The 25,603-nt window shown below is 38.2% G+C and overlaps 7 protein-coding genes and 1 pseudogene across 13 annotated transcripts; 5 read left to right on the forward strand and 3 right to left on the reverse strand.

Annotated features, from left to right (window-relative positions):
- The first annotated feature begins 957 nt into the window (after window positions 1-957).
- LOC104782917 (formin-like protein 2) lies at window positions 958-4,460 on the forward strand. The gene is made up of 4 exons (XM_010507979.3): window positions 958-2,647; window positions 2,748-2,947; window positions 3,163-3,413; window positions 3,490-4,460. The coding sequence occupies exons 1-4, from the start codon at window positions 1,173-1,175 to the stop codon at window positions 4,306-4,308; spliced, it is 2,745 nt and encodes a 914-aa protein (XP_010506281.2). The 5' UTR covers window positions 958-1,172; the 3' UTR covers window positions 4,309-4,460.
- A 500-nt stretch (window positions 4,461-4,960) lies between these two features.
- LOC104782918 (sm-like protein LSM36B) lies at window positions 4,961-6,830 on the forward strand. Of its 3 annotated transcripts, none has more exons than XM_087511107.1 (4): window positions 4,961-5,100; window positions 5,421-5,552; window positions 6,339-6,452; window positions 6,554-6,830. In XM_087511107.1, exons 2-4 carry the CDS (start codon window positions 5,438-5,440, stop codon window positions 6,598-6,600), a joined length of 276 nt encoding a protein of 91 aa, XP_087367233.1. In that variant the 5' UTR covers window positions 4,961-5,100; window positions 5,421-5,437; the 3' UTR covers window positions 6,601-6,830. The 3 variants fall into 3 exon arrangements, with proteins under 3 accessions (XP_087367233.1, XP_087367234.1, XP_087367235.1); XM_087511108.1 differs by having other exon boundaries at window positions 4,977-5,100; window positions 5,425-5,552; XM_087511109.1 differs by having other exon boundaries at window positions 4,977-5,100; window positions 5,430-5,552.
- Window positions 6,831-7,586: 756 nt separating this feature from the next.
- Window positions 7,587-9,428, forward strand: LOC104782921 (UDP-glycosyltransferase 74F2). Its single transcript, XM_010507983.2, has 2 exons — window positions 7,587-8,373; window positions 8,488-9,428. Exons 1-2 carry the CDS (start codon window positions 7,750-7,752, stop codon window positions 9,223-9,225), a joined length of 1,362 nt encoding a protein of 453 aa, XP_010506285.2. The 5' UTR covers window positions 7,587-7,749; the 3' UTR covers window positions 9,226-9,428.
- A 1,181-nt stretch (window positions 9,429-10,609) lies between these two features.
- On the forward strand, window positions 10,610-12,505 carry LOC104782920 (UDP-glycosyltransferase 74F2). Its single transcript, XM_010507982.3, has 2 exons — window positions 10,610-11,452; window positions 11,597-12,505. Exons 1-2 carry the CDS (start codon window positions 10,829-10,831, stop codon window positions 12,332-12,334), a joined length of 1,362 nt encoding a protein of 453 aa, XP_010506284.2. The 5' UTR covers window positions 10,610-10,828; the 3' UTR covers window positions 12,335-12,505.
- A 1,123-nt stretch (window positions 12,506-13,628) lies between these two features.
- LOC104782922 (flavonol 7-O-beta-glucosyltransferase UGT74F1) lies at window positions 13,629-15,649 on the forward strand. The gene is made up of 2 exons (XM_087511934.1): window positions 13,629-14,606; window positions 14,839-15,649. Exons 1-2 carry the CDS (start codon window positions 13,983-13,985, stop codon window positions 15,562-15,564), a joined length of 1,350 nt encoding a protein of 449 aa, XP_087368060.1. The 5' UTR covers window positions 13,629-13,982; the 3' UTR covers window positions 15,565-15,649.
- Window positions 15,650-16,750: 1,101 nt separating this feature from the next.
- On the reverse strand, window positions 16,751-19,884 carry LOC104782924 (integrin-linked protein kinase 1). Of its 4 annotated transcripts, none has more exons than XR_015597701.1 (12): window positions 19,062-19,884; window positions 18,873-18,947; window positions 18,673-18,777; window positions 18,497-18,582; window positions 18,219-18,339; window positions 18,046-18,125; window positions 17,893-17,955; window positions 17,660-17,788; window positions 17,502-17,587; window positions 17,301-17,425; window positions 17,065-17,196; window positions 16,751-16,985 (listed from the first exon to the last, which is right to left on the reverse strand). XR_015597701.1 is itself a non-coding variant. In XM_010507987.3 (12 exons), the coding sequence occupies exons 1-12, from the start codon at window positions 19,497-19,499 to the stop codon at window positions 16,979-16,981; spliced, it is 1,440 nt and encodes a 479-aa protein (XP_010506289.1). In that variant the 5' UTR covers window positions 19,500-19,802; the 3' UTR covers window positions 16,751-16,978. The 4 variants fall into 4 exon arrangements, 3 of the variants coding, with proteins under 3 accessions (XP_010506289.1, XP_087368058.1, XP_010506290.1); XM_010507987.3 differs by having other exon boundaries at window positions 17,660-17,781; window positions 19,062-19,802; XM_087511932.1 differs by having other exon boundaries at window positions 17,660-17,781; window positions 18,497-18,578; window positions 18,669-18,777; window positions 19,062-19,680.
- Window positions 19,885-20,304: 420 nt separating this feature from the next.
- LOC104784395 (putative polygalacturonase At2g43860) lies at window positions 20,305-22,161 on the reverse strand. The gene is made up of 4 exons (XM_010509424.2): window positions 21,628-22,161; window positions 21,252-21,541; window positions 20,803-21,028; window positions 20,305-20,712 (listed from the first exon to the last, which is right to left on the reverse strand). Exons 1-4 carry the CDS (start codon window positions 22,087-22,089, stop codon window positions 20,473-20,475), a joined length of 1,218 nt encoding a protein of 405 aa, XP_010507726.2. The 5' UTR covers window positions 22,090-22,161; the 3' UTR covers window positions 20,305-20,472.
- A 1,280-nt stretch (window positions 22,162-23,441) lies between these two features.
- LOC104782926 (polygalacturonase-like) lies at window positions 23,442-25,373 on the reverse strand (annotated as a pseudogene). Its single transcript, XR_015597335.1, has 4 exons — window positions 24,854-25,373; window positions 24,282-24,571; window positions 23,982-24,197; window positions 23,442-23,876 (listed from the first exon to the last, which is right to left on the reverse strand). The product of XR_015597335.1 is annotated as a polygalacturonase-like (transcript).
- Between the last annotated feature and the right edge of the window lie 230 nt (window positions 25,374-25,603).

A 25,603-nucleotide genomic window follows, 5' to 3' on the forward strand; every position in this document is an offset into this window, starting at 1 on the left:
TCACAATCTTTATTTTTATATGTTTACGTACGTTAGGATATTCAACAATAGGTCATGGGTGGACAATAAATTTCAGATTAATACCGCCGACCAAATAAATCCATTGGCCATCTTTTTTATTGTCACGATGTATATCAATCGGCTCTGCGACATTGAATTTGTATTCATTGCATTAAACCGAAGCTAACATTTCGGTTGAAGTGTAATCAGTAATACTACTAGAATGCGCAAATGCAGTAACTAGACTTCTCTTCATTATGCAAAAACGTATCTTTGTTTGTCTCAATATATTCGGTTTCTTTATTATTACATAAACAATGTGGTTGTCTTCGAACGCTATTCAGTACAGTACACACTCCAAAAAGATTTTGAGGAGCCATTCAATTTTCACCATTTCAATATTACAATAACAACAAGAAGAGGAAGAAACTACTATAACATGTTTAACTAATCAAGGTAGTGAAGTAGTCACAATCAAGATCTTTAAAATCTTACTAGTAGGAAGTACTAATAATTAACAGAAAAAAGTATACTAATCACGTCATAATCGTGAAACAAACTAGTATTGTTTCTAATTGAAAGAAAATCAAAAGTTGGGAAAAGATGTCCACCGCTATTAATTATTACACCAATCATGCATTACTACTATCGAAAATCGATATTTCTGCTAACAATTGGTCCAACACAACACCATATCATTTACTTATTTTTATTTTATTTTTGTTTTGAAACAAATTAATGATTCGAAATTAAATGTTTGATTATTAAATAATTCGATTTTATAGATACAAAAATTTAAAGCTATTTTTTATTTTTATTTTTGATCAAAAAATTTAAAGCTATTTTTGGATAAGATAAAACGTGGAAATAAATAAACCATTTCTCAATTTAAAAATCAAATAAATATTTTAAGTAATTACACCTATATGCTACTGATTACTATTCCCTCCAATTTCTGTCCTCGTAAAGACCAATTTTTTTTTTATTTTTTATTTTTCTAGTGATACACAGTGGGCTAATAGTGTATCTCTCTTTCTCTTTCTTCAACGACCAAACCAAGCGCTTCTTCAACACTAGTCTTTTTTTTCTTCTCCAATGTCAGATTTTGAATGCCACAACAACAACAAGCTTTAGAACTAGTTGTGTGTGTTTTTGGGTGAAAAACGTAAGAAATGACTAAACTACCCTTCTGTTTCATCTTTGCCGTTCTCTGCTTCTTCTCTTCGTCCTCCACGGCCGATCAGCGTCTCCACTCTCGTCACTTACTTCATCAACCCTTTTTCCCAGTCATAACCGCCGCTCCACCGCCGTATCAACAACCCTCTTCTTCCCAACCTCCGTCTCCTTCCCCACACGCGCATCACCACCATCACAAGAAACAACCAGCGGTGCCGCCACCGCCACCCCACGAGAAACATGTTTTCTCATCCGTCGCAAACCCTCCTCCTCCTCCTCCGCCGTCTCCGCCGCATCGTAACCCTTTTTTCCCTTCTTCAGACCCTGCTTCTACCGCCTCTCATCCTCCTCCCGCACCTCCTCCGCCGGCCTCATTACCTACTTTTCCCGCCAACATCTCTTCTCTCCTCTTCCCAACTCATCAGAACCCTTCCAAACGTCACAGCAACCACTACATCTCCAAGCTCGTCACCATAACCGCCTCGGCCATCTCCGCCGCGGCTCTCCTCTCTCTATTCGCCGTCATTATCATCTTCATCCGCCGAACTCGCCATCGCCGCCGGTCTTCCCCTGCAGACGACACCAAATCCACAAGATCGGACGCTCTTCAGCTCTTCAACGCCTCTCCTTCCGACGGCTCTCTGAAACACAAACAACATCAACAACCACCCAAGTACACTTCTTCCCACACTTCCTCCGAGTTTCTCTACTTGGGTACTCTAGTAAACTCTCGAAGCGGTGGTTTAGATCAGCAAAAATCTCCCATCTCCCTCTCCGGCGGAGTCACCGGCGTACTGGAACTACCTCCTCCAGCTTCGTCGTCTTCCTCTTCATCTTACTCACAGTACCAAAAGCTAGGCTCGCCGGAGCTTCGTCCTCTTCCTCCTTTACCAAAGCTTCCATCTTTCACTCCGACTTACAAAAGCACTGAACAGTTAAACCCTAAAAGACAAGACTTTGATGGAGACGACAACGAAAACGATGAGTTTTACTCTCCTAGAGGATCTTCAGGGCGTAAGCAGAGCCCGACACGTGTCTGGGCTAGTATAATGAAGGACTCTGATGTTGATCAGATTGGCCACAGGAGTATCAACGGCTCCGGTTCGAACTCGTGTTCGCCAGCTAACTCAGCTTCTCCGGGGACAAGCTTGAAACCTAAGTCGATAAGTCCTCCTCTGTCGCGGCACAGTCAGAACAGCTCAAACGACGGCGTTCCCAAGCGGCCTTGTCCAAAGAGGCCACCTCCTCCTCCTCCTCCTCCCCCGTCACAACTCTTGGAGATTCCGTCTACCGTGTCGCTCTCGTCTCCTATTCCGGCTACTATGCCGCTCTCGCCTCCTAGTGGAGATTCTGATCCCGAGAAAAAAGAGGAGACTTTGAAACCAAAGTTGAAGCCTTTACACTGGGACAAAGTTAGAGCAAGCTCGAGCCATGCTATGGTGTGGGATCAAATCAAATCAAACTCATTTCAGTAAGACATAACTGAATTCTTGAATATTAAGGGCAATTAGTACTCTTCTTTAGTTCTTTTGCATACATGACTAAGATATGATTCTTTTGTGTGTTTACAGATTGAATGAAGAAATGATAGAGACATTGTTTAAGGTGAATGATCCAAGTTCAAGAACAAGAGAAGCCGTTGTTGTTCAATCAGGGAATCAGGAGAATCAGGAGAATCAGTTTCTTGATCCAAGAAAATCCCACAACATTGCAATTTTGCTGAGAGCTCTTAATGTAACTGCAGATGAAGTATGTGAAGCTCTTGTAGAAGGTAAATAATTCACAATCTGTTGTAGCTTATGCTGTAGTTTCCATGTTGAATTTTGAAATTTGCATAGACTAATCACTCACTCACACTCACTGCTACATTCCTTTGGTTTTGATGATTTCCTCAAATTGGTTTGAGATTATTGAAGCATGACTTGTCTGACTTGGTTTTTTTTATGGGAAAAAAGATGTTGAATCACTTTCTTGTTAATGAATCAGGCAACTCGGATACGCTTGGACCCGAGCTTCTTGAGTGCTTGCTTAAGATGGCTCCTACAAAAGAAGAAGAGGACAAGCTTAAGGAGCTTAAAGACGATGATGGATCTCCTTCCAAGATAGGACCTGCAGAGAAATTCCTCAAAGCATTGTTGACCATTCCTTTCGCCTTCAGAAGAATCGATGCAATGCTTTACATAGTCAACTTCGAATCAGAAACCGAGTACCTTAAAAGATCCTTTGACACTCTCGAGGTAAAACTCTACTTGTCCTCTTAAGTGTATTTGTGCTGAAAACAGAACATTCATATGCATTTTCTCAAACTCTCAGGCTGCTTGTGGTGAGTTAAAGAACACGCGGATGTTCTTGAAGCTTTTGGAAGCAGTGCTCAAGACCGGGAACCGGATGAATATAGGAACCAATAGAGGTGATGCGCATGCTTTCAAGCTCGACACACTCTTAAAACTGGTAGATATCAAAGGCGCGGATGGGAAAACCACTTTACTGCATTTCGTGGTTCAAGAGATCATTAAATTTGAAGGAGCTCGGGTTCCTTTTACTCCTACTCAAAGCCATATAGGCAATAACATGGCTGAGCAATCTGCATTCCAAGACGACCTAGAGCTCAAGAAGCTAGGGTTGCAAGTAGTTTCAGGTCTCAGCTCTCAGTTGATAAACGTCAAGAAAGCAGCTGCAATGGATTCAAACTCCCTAATTAACGAAACAGCAGAAATCGCCAGAGGAATAACCAAAGTCAAGGAAGTCATCGCGGAGCTGAAGAAAGAAACCCGTGTAGAGAGACTCTTGGAGTCGATGAACACGTTCTTGAACAAAGCTGAGAAAGAGATCACAGAGATACAATCTCATGGAGACAATGTCATGAAGATGGTGAAAGAAGTAACAGAGTATTTCCACGGGAACTCTGAAAGTCACTCTTTTCGCATATTCGCTGTGGTCAGAGACTTTCTGACGATTCTTGATCAAGTGTGCAAAGAAGTTGGTCGTGTAAACGAGAGAACAGTGTATGGATCCGTGCCACGACATTCGCTTTCGAACCAGACCACCACGCCTCTGTTTCCGTTGGTTGACAATAACAACTCACAGCTTAGTCCCTCGGGTTCTATAGACAACGAGGATGGCTCGTTTTAATAGAAAAATGTTGGGTTTGGTTCGGTGTGTATGCTAATGTGTTGGTTTCATTTGCTTACGCACTCAAGAAACATGTTACATATAATATATATATATATATTATATTTTTATGGATAGGCGAATTTATATGGAAGATTTAATAGATTTTGGAAGATTGTTGGCAAGTTGCTATCATTTCAACAAGCTCTGTACGTTCGTTTCAGTCCTCTGTTGAATTATTTATGTCACGTGTACATGTAATTTATTGAACCCAGCTAGATACAACTGAAATAAAAAGTATCCTTCTCCAAGCTAATATAGTATATACCCAAAATCTTGTTATTTTTTGAAGAATCATCTGCATAAAGTGTTAAAAGAAATAAGTATAACTATTTGCACTACTTTACTTGAAAAGTTGTTCTCCTAAACCAATTTGAAAATTCACTTTTCCACAATTAAAATTGATTAAAAAGAATTATAGTGTCTCACATAATGAAGTACCATGCAAGTTTAATCACTTTTAGGCCCTTTAGGTCAAAAATGTTGTCTTTTGCGGACCACTCATAAAGTAAAAAGACTGTTTAAAAAAAATTAAAAATTGGTACAAATTAAAAAGTATAAAATTTATTTTAATTTTCTTAATTTATTTTTTATTATTATTTTTTAAAAAGACAATAATTTTTTTTTTTATTAATATTTTGTGTGTTTACTTTTTGTTGACTAGTAGCAAATTCTCTCTCTTCGACTTCTTGATCGGAAACCTAAAAGTCACTTCTTTAGCTACGCCGTTTGCAGTTTGATCGCCGACTCGAGGTTCGTTGTTCATTGTTTCCCCATACTCGTCTATTGCTGCATTCTATTTCGAAATTTTTTGTCTTTCGAAGTGATTCGCGGCTCTCTCTTCCCTGAATTAGTCGAAGTTTAGGGTTTTAGGGTCATTGTGTAATCGTTGATATGCTACGAGTTTACGAATCAAAGATGATTCATTTTTCTCTAGGGCTTTGTGTAATTTGATTGATTTATTGATTTCGAATTGCTGACACCAAAGTTGTTGCTTAAATTTGTTGGCTTTGTGGGGAAAAAAAAAACGTTCTTGCTTGATTTGGATCTAATTTGTTGTTGATTGTGGTAAGTAAGCAAAGAAAAGAAGATGAGTGGAATTGGAGAGAAAGCTTCTGGAACAACTAAGACACCTGCTGATTTCTTGAAGTCGATCCGTGGTAGACCAGTTGTTGTCAAGCTCAACTCTGGTGTTGATTACCGAGGTTGGTCTCTCTGTGTTCTGCATTTACTTTTTATGCTCTGTGTTCTATCTTATAGTTTGCTTCTGGTTTTGGTGGTTATACTATTGCACTTTGGGTTAGATAACTCAACGCCTTTCTTTTTCGCCATGTTAATGAAACTTGCTTAGAGAAGGATGACCCTTTCTTATTCTGTGAATTGCTTGATTTGAAAGGTGCATCTCTGAAGTTTTATTTTAGTTCAGCTTGTTTAGAATGAGTTTTGTTATCATTAAATCAGGATAGTTTCCTAATCTTGTCTCCAAGAAAGTGAAGAAACTGTGTTTGAGACATGCTCGTTAGATTTTGAGAGTGGTATTAAATTTAGATGACAGCTTTGTGAACCTCAGAGAGTTTCTCGCGTTAGATGTATAATTCATTTCTCTAGATGATAGACCCAAATGTGGTTGTTTTTGTCCTTTCCGAGCTAGTGTTTCCTCCTTTCCTTGTCGTTTTGATAAGTATCTTCATATATATTCTGTGATGCATTTACACATGTGATAGAATGTGGATTTTCACTTTGCAAAAAAAATCTAGCCTTGGAGCATATATCACTTGCAATATAAGGACAAGACCTTGGTCTCTTTTTGAACTGGCGTATAAGACTAGGAGAACTTGTAGCTTGGATATATTTGTTTGTTTTTGTCCTCATAAAAAGCCAGACTATTTATCTCTCCTTCATGTTATTAAGCAAATTTAACAGAGCTTCTCAGTCACACTTGAAAACAACTACACACGACACTGACACTTTTTCTCTTGTCTTGTTTGCAGGCATTCTTACTTGTCTTGATGGGTATATGAACATAGCTATGGAGCAAACAGAAGAGTACGTAAATGGCCAGCTAAAGAACAAATATGGCGATGCTTTTATCCGTGGAAACAACGGTAAAATTCAAAATCACATCCGTCATCATTCTTTACATCGCTTCAGTTTATTTTGCGATTTATGTATCTGAAATTTTTGCTGTATGTTATGTTGGCAACAGTTCTTTACATCAGCACAACGCAAGGGAATTTGGCAGATGGAGCCTAGCTCTGTTTCATCACCATGGAATGAATGGGGATCATCTTCTTCTACCTCTGGCATTTGACAATGTTAGGATTTATAGCAACCAGAGATTTTATTATTCATCTCTGAATCAATTCGAAATGTCTTTTTCTTCTTCTTACAACTCTGCTACACTCAGTCTGTGTCTGTGAATCATCTCCAAAATTCTGAGAAAGAGTTCGACTTGTGTTTGATAACAAGAAAAATCTTAATCATCGCTGTTCCCTTATTAGTCTTTGAAGCCAAATTTACAACGTATGTACCACGTGAGTGGCTCAACTTTATTATCATGTTTAGATGACGCCAGTGTTTGGGTCAGAATCTGATGTCATCTTAACAACCTTTGATGATTTTATGTGTTACATATGATTGTTTATAAGATTTGTTTTTTATTTTACTTGATTCAGTTGCTCATCGTTGCCAAAAAATTGTCGTTGAAAGGTTTGCTTTGGTTCAACATCTTGTTGTATATTCTCTTTTGTTCGTTCACTAGACATATTACACTATTATTGACATTGGGATTGTCTGATACGAAATTTACTGAAAGATAAAACAAAATCACAAATCCTAAGATAAATAATGTTACGCCAGGTACACTTGAAGAAGACTTCAACTACGCACGTCTTTTTTCTTATTGTCGACAACTTCTTTGTAATTATTATAGAGCCGTAGAGAATCTTTTCACATGTTAGTAGTCCTTAACAAGTTTAAGAGAATAGTTTCAACTATGAACAAAACGTAAAAAAAAAAAGTAAATGCTGAAACATGGTTTCTCTTCCATTTTCATTTCTCGTTTGTATGTTTAATTAAGACTTAATTTTTGTGTTTATAATAGTAAAACTTACGTTTTTAGAAAAAGAAAATATACAGAACAGAAAAGCACATGGCATGCAAATAAACAAGCATTTCAACTTGTAATTATTAACACATTTCCTTCTCTAGTGAAAAGAAATGCAAATTGGTTTTGTTTTGGTCTTTAAAAATAAAAACAAAACTATCATTTGTTCTGATCCCAAATGCTCTTATCTAAAAACAAGAACCAGACGAAGCTAGGCAGGCTATATAAATTGGCATCATCTCTTAACACATATTCACTTTGGTTAAAACAAAAGATTTCAAGAGCGAGAAAGAGAGATGGAGAAGAAGAGTGGACATGTATTGGCAATTCCATATCCAACGCAAGGACACATCACTCCAATCCGCCAATTCTGCAAACGACTTCACTACAAAGGTCTCAAAACCACTCTTGCTCTCACCACTTTCGTCTTCAACTCCATCAAACCTGACCAATCTGGTCCGATCTCCATAGCCACCATCTCCGACGGCTATGACCACGGTGGCTTCGACACAGCTGATTCCATCCACGACTACCTCCAAAACTTCAAAACTTGCGGCTCCAAAACCGTAGCAGACATCATCCGCAAACACCAAACTAGTGATAACCCCATCACTAGTATCGTCTATGATGCTTTCATGCCTTGGGCGCTTGACGTTGCTAGAGAGTTTGGTTTAGTTGCTACTCCTTTCTTTACGCAACCTTGTGCTGTTAACTACGTTTATTATCTTTCCTACCTAAATAATGGAAGCTTGGAGCTTCCCATTAAGGAATTGCCTTTTCTTGAGCTTCAAGATTTGCCTTCTTTCTTCTCTGTTTCTGGATCTTACCCTGCTTACTTTGAGATGGTCCTTCAACAGTTCATAAATTTCGAAAAAGCTGATTTCGTACTCGTTAATAGCTTCCAAGAGTTGGAACTTCATGTTAGATCTCTCTCTCTCTCTCTCTCTCTCGATTTCTTACAACTTCTTAAACCATGTCTTGTTCTTGATCTTGTTCTTGTTCGTGTCCTAATTGTACTCTGGTTTTCGTTACAGGAGAAGGAACTGTGGTCGAAAGCTTGCTCCGTGTTGACAATTGGTCCGACTATTCCATCAATTTACTTAGACCAACGTATCAAATCAGACATCAACTATGATCTGAATCTGTTCGAATCGAAAGATGATTTCCTCTGCACTAACTGGCTCGACACGAGGCCACAAGGGTCGGTGGTGTACGTAGCATTCGGAAGCATGGCTCAGCTGACTAATGTGCAGATGGAGGAGCTTGCTTTATCAGTCAGCAACTTCAGCTTCCTGTGGGTGGTCAGATCTTCAGAGGAAGCCAAGCTCCCATCAGGGTTTCTTGAGACAGTGAACAAAGACACAAGCTTGGTCTTGAAATGGAGTCCTCAACTTCAAATTCTGTCACACAAAGCCATCGGTTGTTTCTTGACTCACTGCGGCTGGAACTCAACCATGGAGGCATTGACCTTTGGGGTTCCCATGGTGGCAATGCCTCAATGGACTGATCAGCCAATGAACGCAAAGTATATACAAGATGTGTGGAAGGCTGGAGTTCGTGTGAATACAGACAAGAAGAGTGGGATTTCCAAGAGAGAGGAGATTGAGTTTAGCATTAAGGAAGCGATGGAAGGAGAGAGGAGCGTAGAGATGAAAAGGAACGTGAAGAAATGGAGAGACTTGGCTGTCAAGTCACTCAATGAAGGAGGCTCTACAGATATCAACATTGACACATTTGTATCAAAGGTTGAGAGAAATAAAGTTATCACATGAAAGCAAAGACCTCTTCTATAACATTTCTTTGGGCCAGTATGATCGTTTAAGTTGATTCTGCTTCTGTTGTGTGTTCATTGTATGGTTTCCGAGAATGTAGGAATCCATGCTCAGTCTGCTTAAATTTCCCAATATGTTTATGCTTCCAGGTTTGTAGGAATATGTAGTTCCATATTATATTATATAAAGACAAAGCAAACAAATAAGAAGCTCTCTTGTTCCTTTTAAGCTTATAATTATGACAACAACAGTCCACCTGCTCGTTGGTACAATCTCCTAAAAGTGCACAGACTGCCGCAAACACCTTTAATTTTCCAGCAGCTGCCAAAATATTTAACTACATTTCTATAAAATATATACACATTCCTACAAACTAAAGGTGTTGTTATTAGGAATCAATGTCAATAAAACGTGTCGGTGGGTGCTATTATTAGTATTGCACAATAAGTATGATGTAGACACCTTTACTCAATCTAACACAACCAAACATTGAACTCAAAGATACACTAAGCAATTTACAATAAGTTTGATGTAGACATTCTTAATCACACCTAACAAACATTTATCACAACCACCAAACACAAAGCAATCAATCGAAGACTCAAGTCTTACCTAATCTATATCAAAAAGCAATTCATAGTTAAACTCGACAACTTCTTACCATAGGCACAACTTATCATAGACACAAACATATCTTCACAAAATCAAAGTAGTAAGATTTCCTATTGTCACTCATTTGATATGTAAACAAATACTCACGAAGCAAGTAATAACATGTAGCGAGGAGACGTTCGCAGAAGAAGATGGCATTAGTGAACATAAACTGACTAAGATTTTTCTCGACACAATTCGCCAGTAGATTCTCCATTTTTTTTTTATGAGACGACACAATTCTTCTCTGCTTGCAATCAATTTTTGAGAGAAATCTCTTGATTTTGCAGCCTCTCCGTCGAGAAAGAGAGAGGAAGAAGAGAAAACGATAATCAACAAAAAAAAATTCTTTTATATTAAAGCAACACCCAACATTTATCGAACACGTCCTCGTCTCTTATGCTCTCTTAAACTTCTTGATTAAGAGGCAATTCTTAGCAATATTCATAATTTTGATTTAATTTTAAATAGATAAAACCTGAGAATTTGGTCCAAAAACTCCCGATAAAAATGCTCTCTAAGAGAATAGTTTCAGTTGTAAACAAAACGTTAAAAAAAAAAGTAAATGCTGAAACATGGTTTCTCTTCCATTTTCATTTCTCGTTTGTATGTTTAATTAAGACTTAACTTTTGTGTTTATAATAGTAAAACTTACGTTTTTAGAAAAAGAAAATATACAGAACAGAAAAGCACATGGCATGCATATAAACAAGCATTTCAAAAACTCGTAATTATTAACACATTTTCTTCTCTAGTGAAAACAAAGGCGAATTGGTTTTGTTTTCGTATTTAAAAATAGAAACAAAACTATCATTTGTTCTGATCCCAAAAGCTCTTATCTAAAAACAAGAACCAGACGAACCTAGCCAGGCTATATATATTGGCATCATCTCTTAATTAACGCATATTCACCTTTGGTTAAAACAAAAGATTTCAAGAGCGAGAAAGAGAGATGGAGAAGACGAGCGGACATGTTTTGGCATTTCCATATCCAGCGCAAGGACACATCACTCCAGTCCGCCAATTCTGCAAACGACTTCACTACAAAGGTCTCAAAACCACTCTTGCTCTCACCACTTTCGTCTTCAACTCCATCAAACCTGACCAATCTGGTCCGATCTCCATAGCCACCATCTCCGACGGCTATGACCACGGCGGCTTCGACACAGCTGATTCCATCCACGACTACCTCCAAAACTTCAAAACTTGCGGCTCCAAAACCGTTGCAGACATCATCCGTAAAAACCAAACTAGTGATAACCCTATCACTTGTATCGTCTATGATGCTTTCATGCCTTGGGCGCTTGACGTTGCTAGAGAGTTTGGTTTAGTTGCTACTCCTTTCTTTACGCAATCTTGTGCTGTTAACTACGTTTATTATCTTTCCTACCTAAATAATGGATGCTTGGAGCTTCCCATTAAGGAATTGCCTTTTCTTGAGCTTCAAGATTTGCCCTCTTTCTTCTCTGTTTCTGGATCTTACCCTGCTTACTTTGAGATGGTCCTTCAACAGTTCATAAATTTCGAAAAAGCTGATTTCGTACTCGTTAATAGCTTCCAAGAGTTGGAAATTCATGTTAGATCTATCTCTATCTCTCTCTCTTTCTTACAACTACTTAAACCATGTCTTGTTCTTGATCTTGATCTTGTTCTTGATCTTGATCTTGTTCTTGTTCTTGTTCTTGCTCATGTCTAAATTATACTCTGGTTTTCGTTACAGGAGAAGGAACTGTGGTCGAAAGCTTGTTCCGTGTTGACAATTGGTCCGACTATTCCATCAATTTACTTAGACCAACGTATCAAGTCAGACACCAACTATGATCTGAATCTCTTCGAATCGAACGATGATGTCCTCTGCACTAACTGGCTCGACACGAGGCCACAAGGGTCGGTGGTGTACGTAGCATTCGGAAGCATGGCTCAGCTGACTAATGTGCAGATGGAGGAGCTTGCTTTAGCAGTTAGCAACTTCAGCTTCCTGTGGGTGGTCAGATCTTCAGAGGACGCAAAGCTCCCATCAGGGTTTCTTGAGAAAGTGAAGAAAGACACAAGCTTGGTCTTAAAATGGAGTCCTCAGCTTCAAGTTCTGTCACACAAAGCCATCGGTTGTTTCTTGACTCACTGCGGCTGGAACTCAACCATGGAGGCATTGACCATTGGGGTTCCCATGGTGACAATGCCTCAATGGACTGATCAGCCAATGAACGCAAAGTACATACAAGATGTGTGGAAGGCTGGAGTTCGTGTGAAGACAGACAAGAAGAGTGGGATTGCCAAGAGAGAGGAGATTGAGTTTAGCATTAAGGAAGCGATGGAAGGAGAGAGGAGTGTAGAGATGAAAAGGAACGTGAAGAAATGGAGAGACTTGGCTGTCAAGTCACTCAATGAAGGAGGCTCTACAGATATCAACATTGACACATTTGTATGTAAGGTTGAGAGAAATAAAGTTATCACATGAAAGCAAAGACCTCTTCTATAACATTTCGTTGGGCCAGTCTTTCTTTCAGTATGATCGTTTAAGTTGATTCTGCTTCTGTTGTGTGTTCATTGTATGGTTTCCGAGAATGTAGAATCCATGCTCAGTCTGCTTAAATTTCCCAATATGTTTATGCTTCCAAGTTTGGAGGAATGTGTAGTTCCATATTCTACTATATAAAGACAAAGCAAACAAAAAAGAAGCTCTCTTGTGACAACAACAGTCCACCTGCTCGTTGGTCCAATCTCTCTGCCAAAATATTTAACTACATTCTTTTTCTCCTCCGTGGGATGCTATGATTCTCTTAATCAGTTCAACTACCTAGCCGTTCTGACACACACAACTTCCTTAACCATGCCTTGCTTTTGTTCATGCCTTATATTACTCTGTTTTTTTTTTTTGTTACTGAAGAGGAAGTTGTTAACCAAGTCGCTTTGGTCTAGTGGTAAAGGGAGAAAAGTCCCGCCACCTGGGTTCGAGTAGTATTGGCCACGAGGGTTCGAAATTTAACATGGTTTCTCCCGGCCCCAGGAGATTAATCTTTGGGCCTACGAAACTTTTAGGATCACTGTTGAGTTATAAAAAAAAAAAAAAAAGTTTGTCCAATTGTCCTGTGTTGAATTAGTCCAACTGGTCCCTCCATGAGTCAACAACGGTTGGGATCTCTGCTTCAGTTCCGCCAAATTGACCTGACCACCTTCTTTATTGATTCCATAAACAACTTTGGATGTTAATTTGCTTTTCAAATCGAACAACCAAACTTTGGATGTATATATTTTATAGAAATGTCCCATTTTTCGAATATTTGATTCATATCAAAACGTTGTATATTTATACTTGCATGCAAATAAGAATACTTAATTAGTTCTGAACCCTTTATGACCTTGTTATTCTTGTTATATTATTATGTTTACCAAATGCATAAACTATTTTTATATTTTGGCTTTGTTAGGTTTAACATATACATCACTTGACATTTGGACCACTATACTCTCAACTAATATGTATTTATAAAAATTATACACTGCATTTTGGAATCGATTAAGCACAGCATTTTAATATGTAAACACACATTATTCGCTTGCTCCTATGATAAATAATACGTTATTCTAATTTCTAACTATAGCTAGAACCGTAGAGAATCTTCTCACTTCTTCACTTGTGTATATCCGTATTTCATCTCCTATAAAAAGAAAAAAATCTACAGTATATATATACTTCTTACTTTGGTATTTCCATTTTCCTTACAAATTTTATTCTTTTCTTTTTATTTTTTAAGTTTCTTTGGTACAAAATCTTATTACATATTTGCTACTATAAATAAAATATTTTGAGGAGATTTTAGTCTAACTATAGAACCGTGGAGAATCTTCTTTATTCTTATTACTTTCTATTTGCATTTCCATGTGTGTCTGTACTCTCCTCGATCTTCCCAAAGATAATCATAAAATTTTCTGATATAAGCGTTTTACTTGTCACCTTTATTGGACCATTATCACATTCTCCTTTCATGCCTCTGTTGTCTTCTCTCACAAGAACCACCCAACCCTATTAATAATATATATTTGCAATATCTCTTTATAAAACGTTCTGCACAAAGCAGAAGATTGAGAGCGACACAGAGAGAGAGATGGAGAAGATGAGGGGACATGTATTAGCAGTGCCATTCCCAAGCCAAGGACACATCACCCCGATTCGCCAATTCTGTAAACGGCTTCACTCCAAAGGTTTCAAAACCACTCACACTCTCACCACTTTCATCTTCAACACAATCCACCTCGACCCATCTAGTCCTATCTCCATAGCCACAATCTCCGACGGCTACGACCAAGGAGGCTTCTCATCAGCCGGTTCTGTCCCTGAGTACCTCCAAAACTTCAAGACCTTCGGCTCCAAAACCGTTGCTGATGTCATCCGCAAGCACCAGAATACTGATAACCCCATCACTTGTATCGTCTACGATTCTTTCATGCCTTGGGCACTTGACCTTGCAAGGGAGTTCGGCTTAGTTGCTGCTCCTTTCTTCACGCAGTCTTGCGCCGTCAACTATATCAATTACCTTTCTTGCACTAACAATGGAAGCTTGACACTTCCCATCAAGGATTTGCCTCTTCTTGAGCTCCAAGATTTGCCTACTTTCGTCACTCCTACTGGCTCCCACCTTGCTTACTTTGAGATGGTGCTTCAACAGTTCACCAACTTCCAGAAAGCTGATTTCGTACTCGTTAATTCCTTCCATGACCTTGACCTTCATGTTAGTGTATTCCCTTATTACTCTGTTTCCTTCCCCTTCACGTCCAAATTACTCTGTTTTCTAAATTTTATGTTGTTTTAGGTCATAGTTACACTGTATTTGTCCTAATTACTCTGTTTTTTTGCCTTAGTTGCTCTGTTCTTTTTTCCCTAGCTACTCTGTTTTTATTTTCGTACTTACTCAGTTTATCACCTACTGACTCTATTCTTTGCTCGTTGATTTCCATCTACAGGAAGAGGAGTTGTTGTCGAAAGTTTGTCCTGTGTTGACAATTGGTCCAACTGTTCCATCAATGTACTTAGACAAACAGATCAAATCAGACAACGACTATGATCTAAACCTCTTTGACTTAAAAGAAGCTGCCTTATGCACTGAGTGGCTAGACTCAAGGCCACAAGGGTCGGTGGTATACATAGCTTTTGGGAGCATGGCTAAACTGAGTAGCGAGCAGATGGCAGAGATTGCTTTGGCGGTCAGCAACATCAGCTACCTGTGGGTGGTCAGAGCTTCAGAGGAGTCAAAGCTTCCAACAGGGTTTCTTGAAACAGTGGATAAAGACAAGAGCTTGGTACTGAACTGGAGTCCTCAGCTTCAAGTTCTGTCACACAAAGCCATCGGTTGTTTCATGACTCATTGTGGCTGGAACTCAACCATGGAGGGTTTGAGTTTAGGGGTTCCCATGGTGGCTATGCCTCAGTGGACTGATCAACCCATGAATGCAAAGTATATTCAAGACGTGTGGAAGGTTGGGGTTCGTGTGAAAGCAGAGAAAGAAAGTGGGATTGCCAAAAGAGAGGAGATTGAGTTGAGCATCAAGGAAGTGATGGAAGGAGAGAAGAGCAAAGAGATGAGGGAGAACGCGAAGAAATGGAGTGACTTGGCTGTGAAGTCACTCAGTGAAGGAGGCTCTACAGATATCAACATTAACGCCTTTGTATCGAAAATTCAAATCAAATAAGATTTCATATGCTTTTAAAAATTTCCTAATGGATATTTGATATATTTCATTCAATAAAACCCTTTGGGTCGTGCGTGTTGTTGAACTTGCTCTCTTCGTTGGTCCTCTAGTCAGACCTCTTAGCAATGTTGTTGAATTAGTCCTGTTATTTAAAGTCTAAGACCATAGAACCTCTACTGCGTTCTGAATGTGAAACATTAACTTCCCTGGTGCATGGTTATGGTGCGATTTTCAATTTCCTCGGAATACACTAAGTACTGGTATACTACTATCATCGTAGAGGAACGACTATATAACACGGACGAGAATAATATAATCAATAGAGCAAATTCATATATATAGAAAATAAAATCTTTTACACGCGCACTAAACTATGGGATTAGTACGTAGCCTATAATATTTGCTTAGCCACCGTCAAGCCTCCTCTGAACCGTCAATTTGATCCACCAAGCTTTGTAAGGAACTAACCTTTGCTTTGCTAACAAAGATGGCAGCCTCAGTAGTATGGATTAAACCTTCATAAAAATGCTTCTCGTTCAGGTTCCACTGAACGATCCATGCGTCCGTCGCCGTCATGAGTGCCTTCTCCGCTGTTGCTATCCCCTTGCGGTATCTTATTATGTTTGATTCCATAACAGCAGTGTTATCTTCTATTCTAGATATCGCCCATAGTATCTTAAGCTTCTTCTTCTTTGCACGCAACATGTTGAAGAAATCAGACAAGGGTTGACTCACCATCGATGCTGATCAAGAAGAAGAGAGGAGAGAAATTAAAAAGTTGAGAGAGATTGTTAAATGAAGAACTGTAAAGTAAGAGAGAGAGAGAGAGAGAAACCAACGGCAGATCGATTACCTTAGTAAGGTTCTTCAAGCTTCTGTGACTCGAACACGTCGACTTCCTCGGCTACAACTTTGGTTCGCTAGATGAAAACCCTAATTACAGATGCGATCGATAGGTTGGGACTTGAGAGTTTCTCGTTCTTTTTGGGTTCTCTAATATATTTACGTTTTGGGCTTTCAAAACTGGGCTCTAATATATTTACGTTTTGGGCTTTCAAAACTGGGCCTTTGGTTCTATAAAACGTTTATTCTCAGGCTTTAAATTGAATATCTTTTTTTAAGTTGATTCTTCTTCTTTTATCTGTTGTTGTATGTTCATCTCTCTAGTTGTAACGAGCAGGAGTTCTTTTGTGGTTTATTTATACAGTAACGCGCTTATAAACTATACAAACTTATGTATACAGCCACCGTAAAGAAGTACTAGAAATTATGTTCTAGAACCAAAAAAAACAAAAACAAAAAAAAATACATAGCAAGTGAGTTTGTCGATGTTCATATGTCTGAGAAACACTGTGAATCGGATTTTGTCCACAAATCTCACGCTGTTCTTGCTTATCCTTCTTCTTCTTCCCCTTTATTTCCTGTGAAAGAAACCATTAAAATCACAATCTTTCATCTCTGTTTGAACTAGAGTTTATATCAGAGAAGATGAAATATTACCAAGGGAACTTGAATGTGTCTTTCCACCATCCTTGTTTAGAGCAATTAGTTACTATTTTGTCAAGTCGAAAGATAATCTCAGAGAATGTCGGTCTAATACCGGCTTCTGGATGCCAACATTCCTCGATCAACCTGCACAGAGTAACCGATATAACAGGTTAAGAACCGGCACTCCAAGTTCCTGCATAGGCCGTAGATAAAAAAATTTGGTTCCAAATAGTTTTAGAGCTTTTTACTCTTTTAGATCTGGAGGGTAACTTCTTGACTTAGTTTTGAATACTGGTCTCTTTCCTTCTAAACACATCATTTTCGCAACTTCTTCAGGAGGCCTCGGGTGGAAAACGGGTACTCCCTCTGTTATCTGACCACACACACAAAAACAAGATTAGAGAAAAACAAGACAAAAGATTGAACAGAGCAAGAGGATGAAAATGTACCTCGTATAAAATGACACCAAAGGAGTGTGCATCGACCCTTCGGTCAAATATTTCGTCTTTATAAACCTCTGGTGCTATGTAGTAATCTGCAACCAAGAAAGCATTTTGTGTCAATGATCACAGATCTTCATGCATGTGAATGAAGTATTTTTCCTTACTTGAGAGATCTGTATGTGCTTTGTGGTTTGCTACTTTCGCCTTGTCTTGTGAAACTTTCGACAATCTTATCATACCAAACCCCGAGATCTTTAATTGCCCACCTCTATCCAGCAAAATATTTCTGGCACCTTACGAAAAATTTCCAAAAATTAAACGAACAGAAACATCTCAATGAGTATGTACCAAAGGTTTTTAAACGTATATAATCGACATTTGCCTTCGGTTATCTTACTTTGGCTTTAGATCGCAGTGAATGATTGGATCTGGTTTACATTCATGGAGGTAATTCATTCCCCTGCCACCAGAAAAAACCATGAACAACATCCGGTGACGTGGTAGCTACGGTAATCGTAGCAGCAAGCAATACATGAGAAGTTTGACATACCTTGCAATATCAAGACCAAATCTAAGTGCCTTGGAAGGAGAAAGACGTCCTTTCTTTTGGAGATATACACCTAAATCTCCCTGCAATATAGACGAGAGAAGACATTGAGATGAGTAGCGAATAAAAGGTAAATTCAGAAGGGAGAAAACAAGTAAAGAACTAAAGATGCTTACTTTTGGGTTATACTCGACTACAATCATCATCGGTATATTCTGAGTAACAGCTCCAACAAACTGGATAACATTTGGATGCCGGACTTTTTCTAGCAACGTCAATTCATGTTTAAATGCGTTTCTGTTCAGATTAAAAGCCACATAGACAAAGCAGAATCAGTGTCTTCATGCCAAACCAAGTCACAGCTTAAGGAAACAAATTTAAGTAAGAGTTGCCTATTATTTTAAGCTCACTCAAATGTAACACAGAGAAAAGGACACAAGTAGTAGATGCATACATGCGTTCAGGATCTGAGTAGCTATCTTTATCAAGTATTTTGACAGAAACCCGCGTGCCATTCCATTTAGCTACTTGATATGCTCCCTGCAAACAATCAAACCCGATTTGACTAACTTGAATAAATAAAAATGCTCCAAGAACATAAATGTGTCTAAAAGAGCAAAAAGAACATGCCTTTGAGATGCCATCAGCTTTCCGGACTTGAACCTCAAGCGGATTAAGCTCATACTCAGGAACTTCTCGTGGATTCGACACAGTCATAGGCGTCTTCCTCGTTTTCTACAAGTGTGAAGTTCAATGAAAAGCGTTTCATAAAACACAACACATGGACAAAACACACAACACTCGTATCAAAAAGTCAATGAAATTCTTACCGGAACCTTAGCCCCTCGAGCCTTCAAGAGATTGTAAACATCTAAATTCCCATAATACTTAGCATCAGCAGCCGCCTAATTCACCAGAAAACAGAAAAGAGTAACCTTTAACCCAAATCCATACAATCAACACAACAAAAATCATAAAAATCACAAGAGAAGCTAGAGGTTTTGAAGAAGAAGACAGACCGTACTTCCCCATCGATCACGAGCATCAATGTTAGCTCTCCTGCTAAGAAGAGCCTTAACAACGCCAAGATGACCCTCACAGGCAGCGATATGAAGCGCCGTACGGCCATCAAGATCGATGCTATTAACATCGATCCCTTCATCAAGAAGCTCCTCGACTCCTCTGACATCACCTTTGCTAGCCATAAAGAGAAGCTGCATCGTGGAATCGAGATTCTCCGGTACCGACATATGAGGCTCGTCGTCGCTCCTAGTGGAATCAGGACTCCTCCGGATCGGATCGAGAGAAGACTGACGACCGAAACTAAACCTCATGTTGGTCCGACGAGGGTCGAGAGATGACTGACGCGTGAACTGTCGGCTCATTGTTCGACGGATCGAGCCAGTTGAGAATTGTCTTGAGATCCCTCGTTTTAGCTGTGCGGCTATGTTCTCCATTGATGCCAACAACAAAAAAAAAAAAAACAAAAGTTTGTTCCTTTACGCAAATTCTCAAAACCCCCCACAAGATCAATCATCAATGGATCAAAACCCACATTGCGTCTTTGAGGGGTTCGTCAATGGGGGCGTTGAGACAAAGAAGAAGACGACAACCAAGTCACAGAAACAAACCAATCGTATAGTCCGTTTTATTTATCTTAATAAATACTATTAATTAAGATTACTTATCCATAAACGAAATTAACCAACAAGTTCGTTGTTCTTACAATTTGGTTTTGGAGGTAAAACTTGATTGGAGTCACTAATCCTATAAAGATTATGTATATAAATAGATGACTTTATTATAAGAGAAAAAATAATTTTGGGTTTAATAATGGAATACAACCTGGAGAAAGTGGGGGTTTTGACTTTTGAGTGAAGTGCAGAAGTGGAGAAGATGATGGTAAATTTTTTAATATTAAACCCTAAATAAAGTTTGGTGCTACCCCACTAATTTTTTTTTTCATGGAATTAGTATCAAATCTCTCCATATGCTCTAGCTCCATGGATTATTATAGTAGTGGTACAGTTAATGGGTCGGCTATTAATTACCATTTATGTATACTAATCATTTTTCTAATTACTTTAGTATAGTTCTACTTTACTCCACATCCACATATTTTCATTATCTCCTATTTCATCGCTACCAAGTAGCAACAGTACCCACAACAATCCCACATCGACATGCTGACATGCACTAACAACTTGAGAAAGTAGAAACAATTACTACAGGAAAAAATGAAGAAGAAGTAAGAAAAGTATGTGTGTGAACAAAAGGATTTAATCATTATTTCAAAGTTCCATTACATATGTTCTTGAAAATTATTTAAAAAACAGCACGACGTCGTTCGCTTATCTATCTGCATTAGCTCATTTAATTTTAGCTATGTAGCGATCGGGACGACGTCGTTTCGAGAGGATTTATTTATATTTAAATCGTAATTATCTCGGTCCTTAGACACGGAGCGAACGGGACGACGTCCTTCGCTGACCCATTTGCATTGTCGCAAGTCGCCTGAGCCGGTCGATTAACGGAGACGAGGTTCACATTGTTCATTACAATACCGGTACATGGTTCCTCCTTACTACAATCTAACAAAACCGCCATCTCCGTATTAGAAGTCCCACGTATATCTTCATATCTCACATTTGATACCTTAACTCCAGATTCCTGTAATAACACAAATTACCATACAAATTAAATGAGTCAATATATCGAGTTATAGGTATAAGATATGGTTATTTAATGTATATTTTTTACCTGTTTAGGGCAAGGTTTGTCAAGACAATAGTGTTGGTCTATAATGATCGGGTTCTTGACCATTTTCATATTGATATGTTGGAAGACGATGTTTTTAGCGAAACTCTTGCTATTTTTCCCCCACGTTTTAATTCTAACTCCGTTATCCGTTCCCGTGAAATCCACGTCACTCACAGTAACGTTATCCACACCTTGTTCTTCCTCTACTCGTCCAAGACTTCCGATACTGTTAGGTGTAAGAAGGTTGATGAGAAAAGAACACCTAGTGTTAGGAAATAGTAAATTGACTAATAGAATCATATAAAATATACACAAATCTCTATAATATATTTATAATATTTTCTTTGATCATAAGGATCTTCTAAATCCTTGTGTATTAGGAAGGAAGAGATCATTTTAGCAAAGTTGTATAAAGAAACATGGAAAACAATAAATGTATTTTTTGTTACCTGATGCCGTGGCCTGGGCCGCATTTAATGTTTTGTATGAAAACACTAGTGGATCCTGGACCGATAGAGATGCAATCATCACCGGTTGCGATTCTCGAGTTCGTGATATGGACTGAGTGAGATGAATCCAAGTGAATCCCATCGGTGTTAGGGCTGTTCGCATCAGCAGAAACCTTAACGCCGTCAATGTTAACGTTATTGCTTTTACCAATCACTATATGGAACTTCTGGCTGTTAATCGACGTTAAACCATTGATGTTGATGTTATTTGACCCACTAAATCCCAAACTCTGCAAATAAGTGTAACAAACAATTATTAAAACTTCACAGAAATAATTAATAAAGTTGGTTCTATCTTGTAGTGGGTCAAGCATACCTTGGCACCAGTAGGACAATTATGGCCACCGTTGTTCTTGCATTCCCATAAACTGGCTCCTTGTGCGTCAAGTATTCCACCGTAGATTGAAACATCCGTAACATCCTCAAACGAAATCCAATGTTCTGAGCTTGCGATAACTCTAAAGTCTCCCGGAGCAACAATTGAGCCTGCTATACGAATAGATATTGGAGCTTGCTTACACTTGTTGCCTTGGAAAACAATGTTCCCAACCAAGAACCGTCCTGTTGGTACGATAATAGTTGTAGGATTAGCCGAGGCACAAGCGACGTCCCATGCGGCTAAGAAGGCTTTGGTTGTGTCTTTTGTGCCGTCTGGTTTAGCCCCGTAGGATAAGACGTTGAGTGTGGTTGGAGTCGGATCGGCTAATGATGAGATTAAGATGAAATAAAGAAAGATGAGAGCCAAAGGAAGAATAGGACATGAAATGCTGTAAACCATTTTCGTTTTTTTTTTTTTTTTTTCTTTTTTCAGAGATTGTTGATTAGTGTTGTATGTTGTAAGGATGAATGATTCTGTAGAAGAAGATACGTGAGAGGGGAATTTATAGGATTTTTACGATAGTAACGTACTGCTTAGTTTATAAGGAAATTCTTTTTTTTTTTTGGACAAACTATAAGGAAATTCTTTATTTTATTATTCTATCATTGTATCAACTTGTGCCCAGATCACGGTGTAACTTTTTATGTAATAAAATTGATTAGTTGACTAACGTTATTAACGGAGATAAATTTCCATAGACGATTGCATTAGTCTATGGTAATGTACACATGCAGCCTATGGGTTGATTTGATTGAAAATGAAAAATGGAAACAGATTATGGATTAATTTGGTATCTCTTTTTTTTTTTTTTTTTTTTGCTGGATTGATTAACTATGGATTGAAGTAAAAGAAGACGAAGAAGAAGATTTGGTATATCTTATGAATTATGATTGTGTTTTCCTTTTATATATTCTTTGGTATCATTATAAATTAATATTCACTAACTTGACTGCTTAAGTAATTTTTTTTTTTTTCCATAGTGCATGACAACTTCTTTAATTTTGCCGATTATAAAGGAGTATCTTAGTTTGGACATTAAATTACCTAAAATCCTTGGTGAATTTAGTAACCGATAATCAATGATTCGTCAACTTTTTGGATAGATTCCGAAATAATATGGTTGATATAGACGAAATGTGAAATTGCACATTCAAAACAAGACATAAGGTAAGTATCAAATATAAAAAAATAATAATAATTGTCAAATACAGAAAACATGCGCATTTTCTTGTGGTGCCACAAGATTCGTATATCACTTGCGTTAAATTCACACTTCATTACGTAAGATTCAGTTTCTTGATTTCTTTATACAAGTAATATCTTGGTTTTTGGTTAGTCAGCAAAATCAATATTGTGGAGAGACTACTTTATAAATGAAACATAGAAATTATTTGTAAACTTTTTTCAAAGCTCTCTCAATTTGATATGTTTAATTTTGATAAGAATTGTGAAAGTTTAAAATATTATGAACTCACTTTAAAATAAAAATTCCAGTTATAGTGAGTAAGTTAAAACTATATATTAAACAGTTTCTTTACATTGAATAAGAAAATAGGGAGCCACCAAAATGATGCAAATGTCAACCGAAACAAACTACCCACCAATTATATGTAAAGAAATTGGCGCGAAATTGTGGAGGCTTGTCTTTTAATGTCATTGTTTTCACTAGAACAAAGCAAACTGTAAAAAACATATAACAGAAAATTAAAAACTTTCATCAATAATTTAAAATTAAAGTTCTCAAACAGTTACATAAAAATAACACAAGTTATATAACACAACACATCAAATACATCAATGGTCGCCCTAGTTCATATACTGTAAAGCAAGGTCAGGCTTTAAGGTCCACTAGGCCATCAACCGCCACAGGCTCATGCATCTCAATGACGAAATTACAATTTACATTTCACTACTACGAATTATTTTTTTAAGTAATACTTAAAAGAAAATCCATGTTTTCTTTGTTTTTGTCATAGACAATTTGGCTGAAAAAATCCAGCTTCTATCCCTCCGGCGTGAGCACAAGCCGACGCCGCCGGCTTATTCCGGTACGTTAATTTAACGTCCTCAAGTCGTATTCCGGTACAGGGTTTCTTAGAACTACAGTCAAGTTTCACTCCAACTTCGGTCGCTGATGTTCCATGTATATCTACAAACAACACATCGCTGATTTTGATCCCCGAAACCTAAAAAGATTTTAGTGTGAAAAGAAATGGATTAGTCTCTCCACTACCCCGATATAAATACATTGTGCATAATCATATCACTTAATTGTTTTAGATAAAAGTTACCTGGACAGGACAATTGTGATCAGGACAGTAGTTTTGGTCAATGATGATAGGGTTCTCTACGTTGTTCATCACACAATGTTGAAAACGGATGTCCTTAGCGAATCCACTACTTGGCCTGGCCCATGATTTGATCCTCACTCCGTTGTCTGTTCCTGTAAACGTCACCGTTTTAACAGTCACGTTCTGTACACCTGACTCCACGCTAAACTACCAATGCTGCACATCCCATCCAAAATATTTTATATATGAGTGATAATTTGCATACAAATTATTATTTATATATATCTTCAGAAATATTACCTGATGCCATGACCAGGGCCGCATGCTACATTTTCAATCCATAGTCCGTTAGTGCCTGGACCGATGGAGACACAATCGTCGCCTGTGGAGATTTTAGTATTGAAGATAGAGACGGTGGTGGAAGACTGAACGTGGATACCGTCCGTGTTGGGGCTGTTTCCGGCAGCTAATACTTTGACTCCTTGTAGCTTCACGTTGTTGCAACCGTTGATGACGACGTGAAACATCTGGCTGTTGAGTGACGTCAGCCCATAGACCACGACGTTGCTTGAGCTCTGAAATCCTATGGTCTGTTCATCACATGATTGTAACCATCTCATTTATTAATTTAACGTATTATATTATTCCATATTGGTCCATGTGAATCGGGAATGTGGTATTATTTAATTCTAAGAAATGGATTAAAACTTCATAATTCAGAAAAGGGTTGCCATTATATTAGTCTTTTTTCTTGGATTTTAATCAAGCATATTAAAGGTAGCATTCACAATCATATTTTAGAATTTTATTTATTCTTTCTTATTAATAAATGGTGATTAAACGAAGGGCAAAAATAGTAAACTTATACGTACCGTTGCACCACTGGGGCAATTCTTGCCGGATTTTTTACAATCCCATAAAGAAGCTCCTCGAGCGTCAAGAACTCCGCCGTATACGGTGACGCCGTCGAGATGCTGGAAGAATATCCAATAGTCCTCATTTCCGATAACTTGATAATCAGCCGGAGCCACCAATGTACCGTCGATACGGAATGTAACAGGCTTGGATTTGCACTTTGAACCGTCGAAATTAAGGCTTCTTAACAAGAACCGGCCTTTGGGAACCACAATGGTAACGGGACGAGCCGATGCACAAACGGTTTCCCAAACCGCCATGAACGCTTTGGTTGCGTCTGTCTTTCCGTCTGGTTTAGCTCCGAAAGACAAGACATTGTAGGATTGAGCAAAACAAGATGAGATGAAGAGGAAGAAGAAGAAGAAGACGGAGATGACTAGAAGTGAAACCATTAATTGTCTGTGGTTAACGTACGCTTGTTTACAGATAATAAGAGAGAGAGAGAGAGAGAGAGAGAGAGAGAGAGAGAGAGATAGAGTGGAGTAGTGGTGGTGGTGTGGGAGTTTTAACGGTTATGGAATGTATTTATAGTGTTTGTGTTTGTATGGGAAGGGCTTTTCTTGTTTGTTTGGTTTTGTTTGATTTTTTTTTTAATATTAGTTTATTAATTATTTGAATAAACAAATGATTACTGGATTTGGCAGGAACCTAAAGCAATATTTTGAATGACTAAGAAATTAGGTGTAAATTTGTTTTGCATGATTGTT

This window comes from Camelina sativa, chromosome 4 (genome assembly GCF_030686135.1).
Source record: "Camelina sativa cultivar CO46 ecotype springtype chromosome 4, ASM3068613v1".
NCBI classification, from domain to species: domain Eukaryota; kingdom Viridiplantae; phylum Streptophyta; class Magnoliopsida; order Brassicales; family Brassicaceae; genus Camelina; species Camelina sativa.

Coding starts and splice junctions, on each gene's coding strand:
- LOC104782917 (XM_010507979.3), top strand. CDS start 1,173: ATGACTAAACTACCCTTCTGTTTCATCTTTGCCGTTCTCTGCTTCTTC. Junction 2,948..3,162: donor ATGTGAAGCTCTTGTAGAAG/GTAAATAATTCA, acceptor TTAATGAATCAG/GCAACTCGGATACGCTTGGA. Junction 3,414..3,489: donor GATCCTTTGACACTCTCGAG/GTAAAACTCTAC, acceptor TCAAACTCTCAG/GCTGCTTGTGGTGAGTTAAA.
- LOC104782918 (XM_087511107.1), top strand. CDS start 5,438: ATGAGTGGAATTGGAGAGAAAGCTTCTGGAACAACTAAGACACCTGCT. Junction 5,553..6,338: donor CTCTGGTGTTGATTACCGAG/GTTGGTCTCTCT, acceptor TCTTGTTTGCAG/GCATTCTTACTTGTCTTGAT. Junction 6,453..6,553: donor TTTTATCCGTGGAAACAACG/GTAAAATTCAAA, acceptor TGTTGGCAACAG/TTCTTTACATCAGCACAACG.
- LOC104782921 (XM_010507983.2), top strand. CDS start 7,750: ATGGAGAAGAAGAGTGGACATGTATTGGCAATTCCATATCCAACGCAA. Junction 8,374..8,487: donor TCCAAGAGTTGGAACTTCAT/GTTAGATCTCTC, acceptor TTTTCGTTACAG/GAGAAGGAACTGTGGTCGAA.
- LOC104782920 (XM_010507982.3), top strand. CDS start 10,829: ATGGAGAAGACGAGCGGACATGTTTTGGCATTTCCATATCCAGCGCAA. Junction 11,453..11,596: donor TCCAAGAGTTGGAAATTCAT/GTTAGATCTATC, acceptor TTTTCGTTACAG/GAGAAGGAACTGTGGTCGAA.
- LOC104782922 (XM_087511934.1), top strand. CDS start 13,983: ATGGAGAAGATGAGGGGACATGTATTAGCAGTGCCATTCCCAAGCCAA. Junction 14,607..14,838: donor TCCATGACCTTGACCTTCAT/GTTAGTGTATTC, acceptor TTCCATCTACAG/GAAGAGGAGTTGTTGTCGAA.
- LOC104782924 (XM_010507987.3), bottom strand. CDS start 19,499: ATGGAGAACATAGCCGCACAGCTAAAACGAGGGATCTCAAGACAATTC. Junction 18,778..18,872: donor CTCGAGGGGCTAAGGTTCCG/GTAAGAATTTCA, acceptor TCACACTTGTAG/AAAACGAGGAAGACGCCTAT. Junction 18,126..18,218: donor TAGTCGAGTATAACCCAAAA/GTAAGCATCTTT, acceptor TCTATATTGCAG/GGAGATTTAGGTGTATATCT.
- LOC104784395 (XM_010509424.2), bottom strand. CDS start 22,089: ATGGTTTACAGCATTTCATGTCCTATTCTTCCTTTGGCTCTCATCTTT. Junction 21,542..21,627: donor ATTGTCCTACTGGTGCCAAG/GTATGCTTGACC, acceptor ACTTATTTGCAG/AGTTTGGGATTTAGTGGGTC. Junction 20,713..20,802: donor ACAAACCTTGCCCTAAACAG/GTAAAAAATATA, acceptor GTGTTATTACAG/GAATCTGGAGTTAAGGTATC.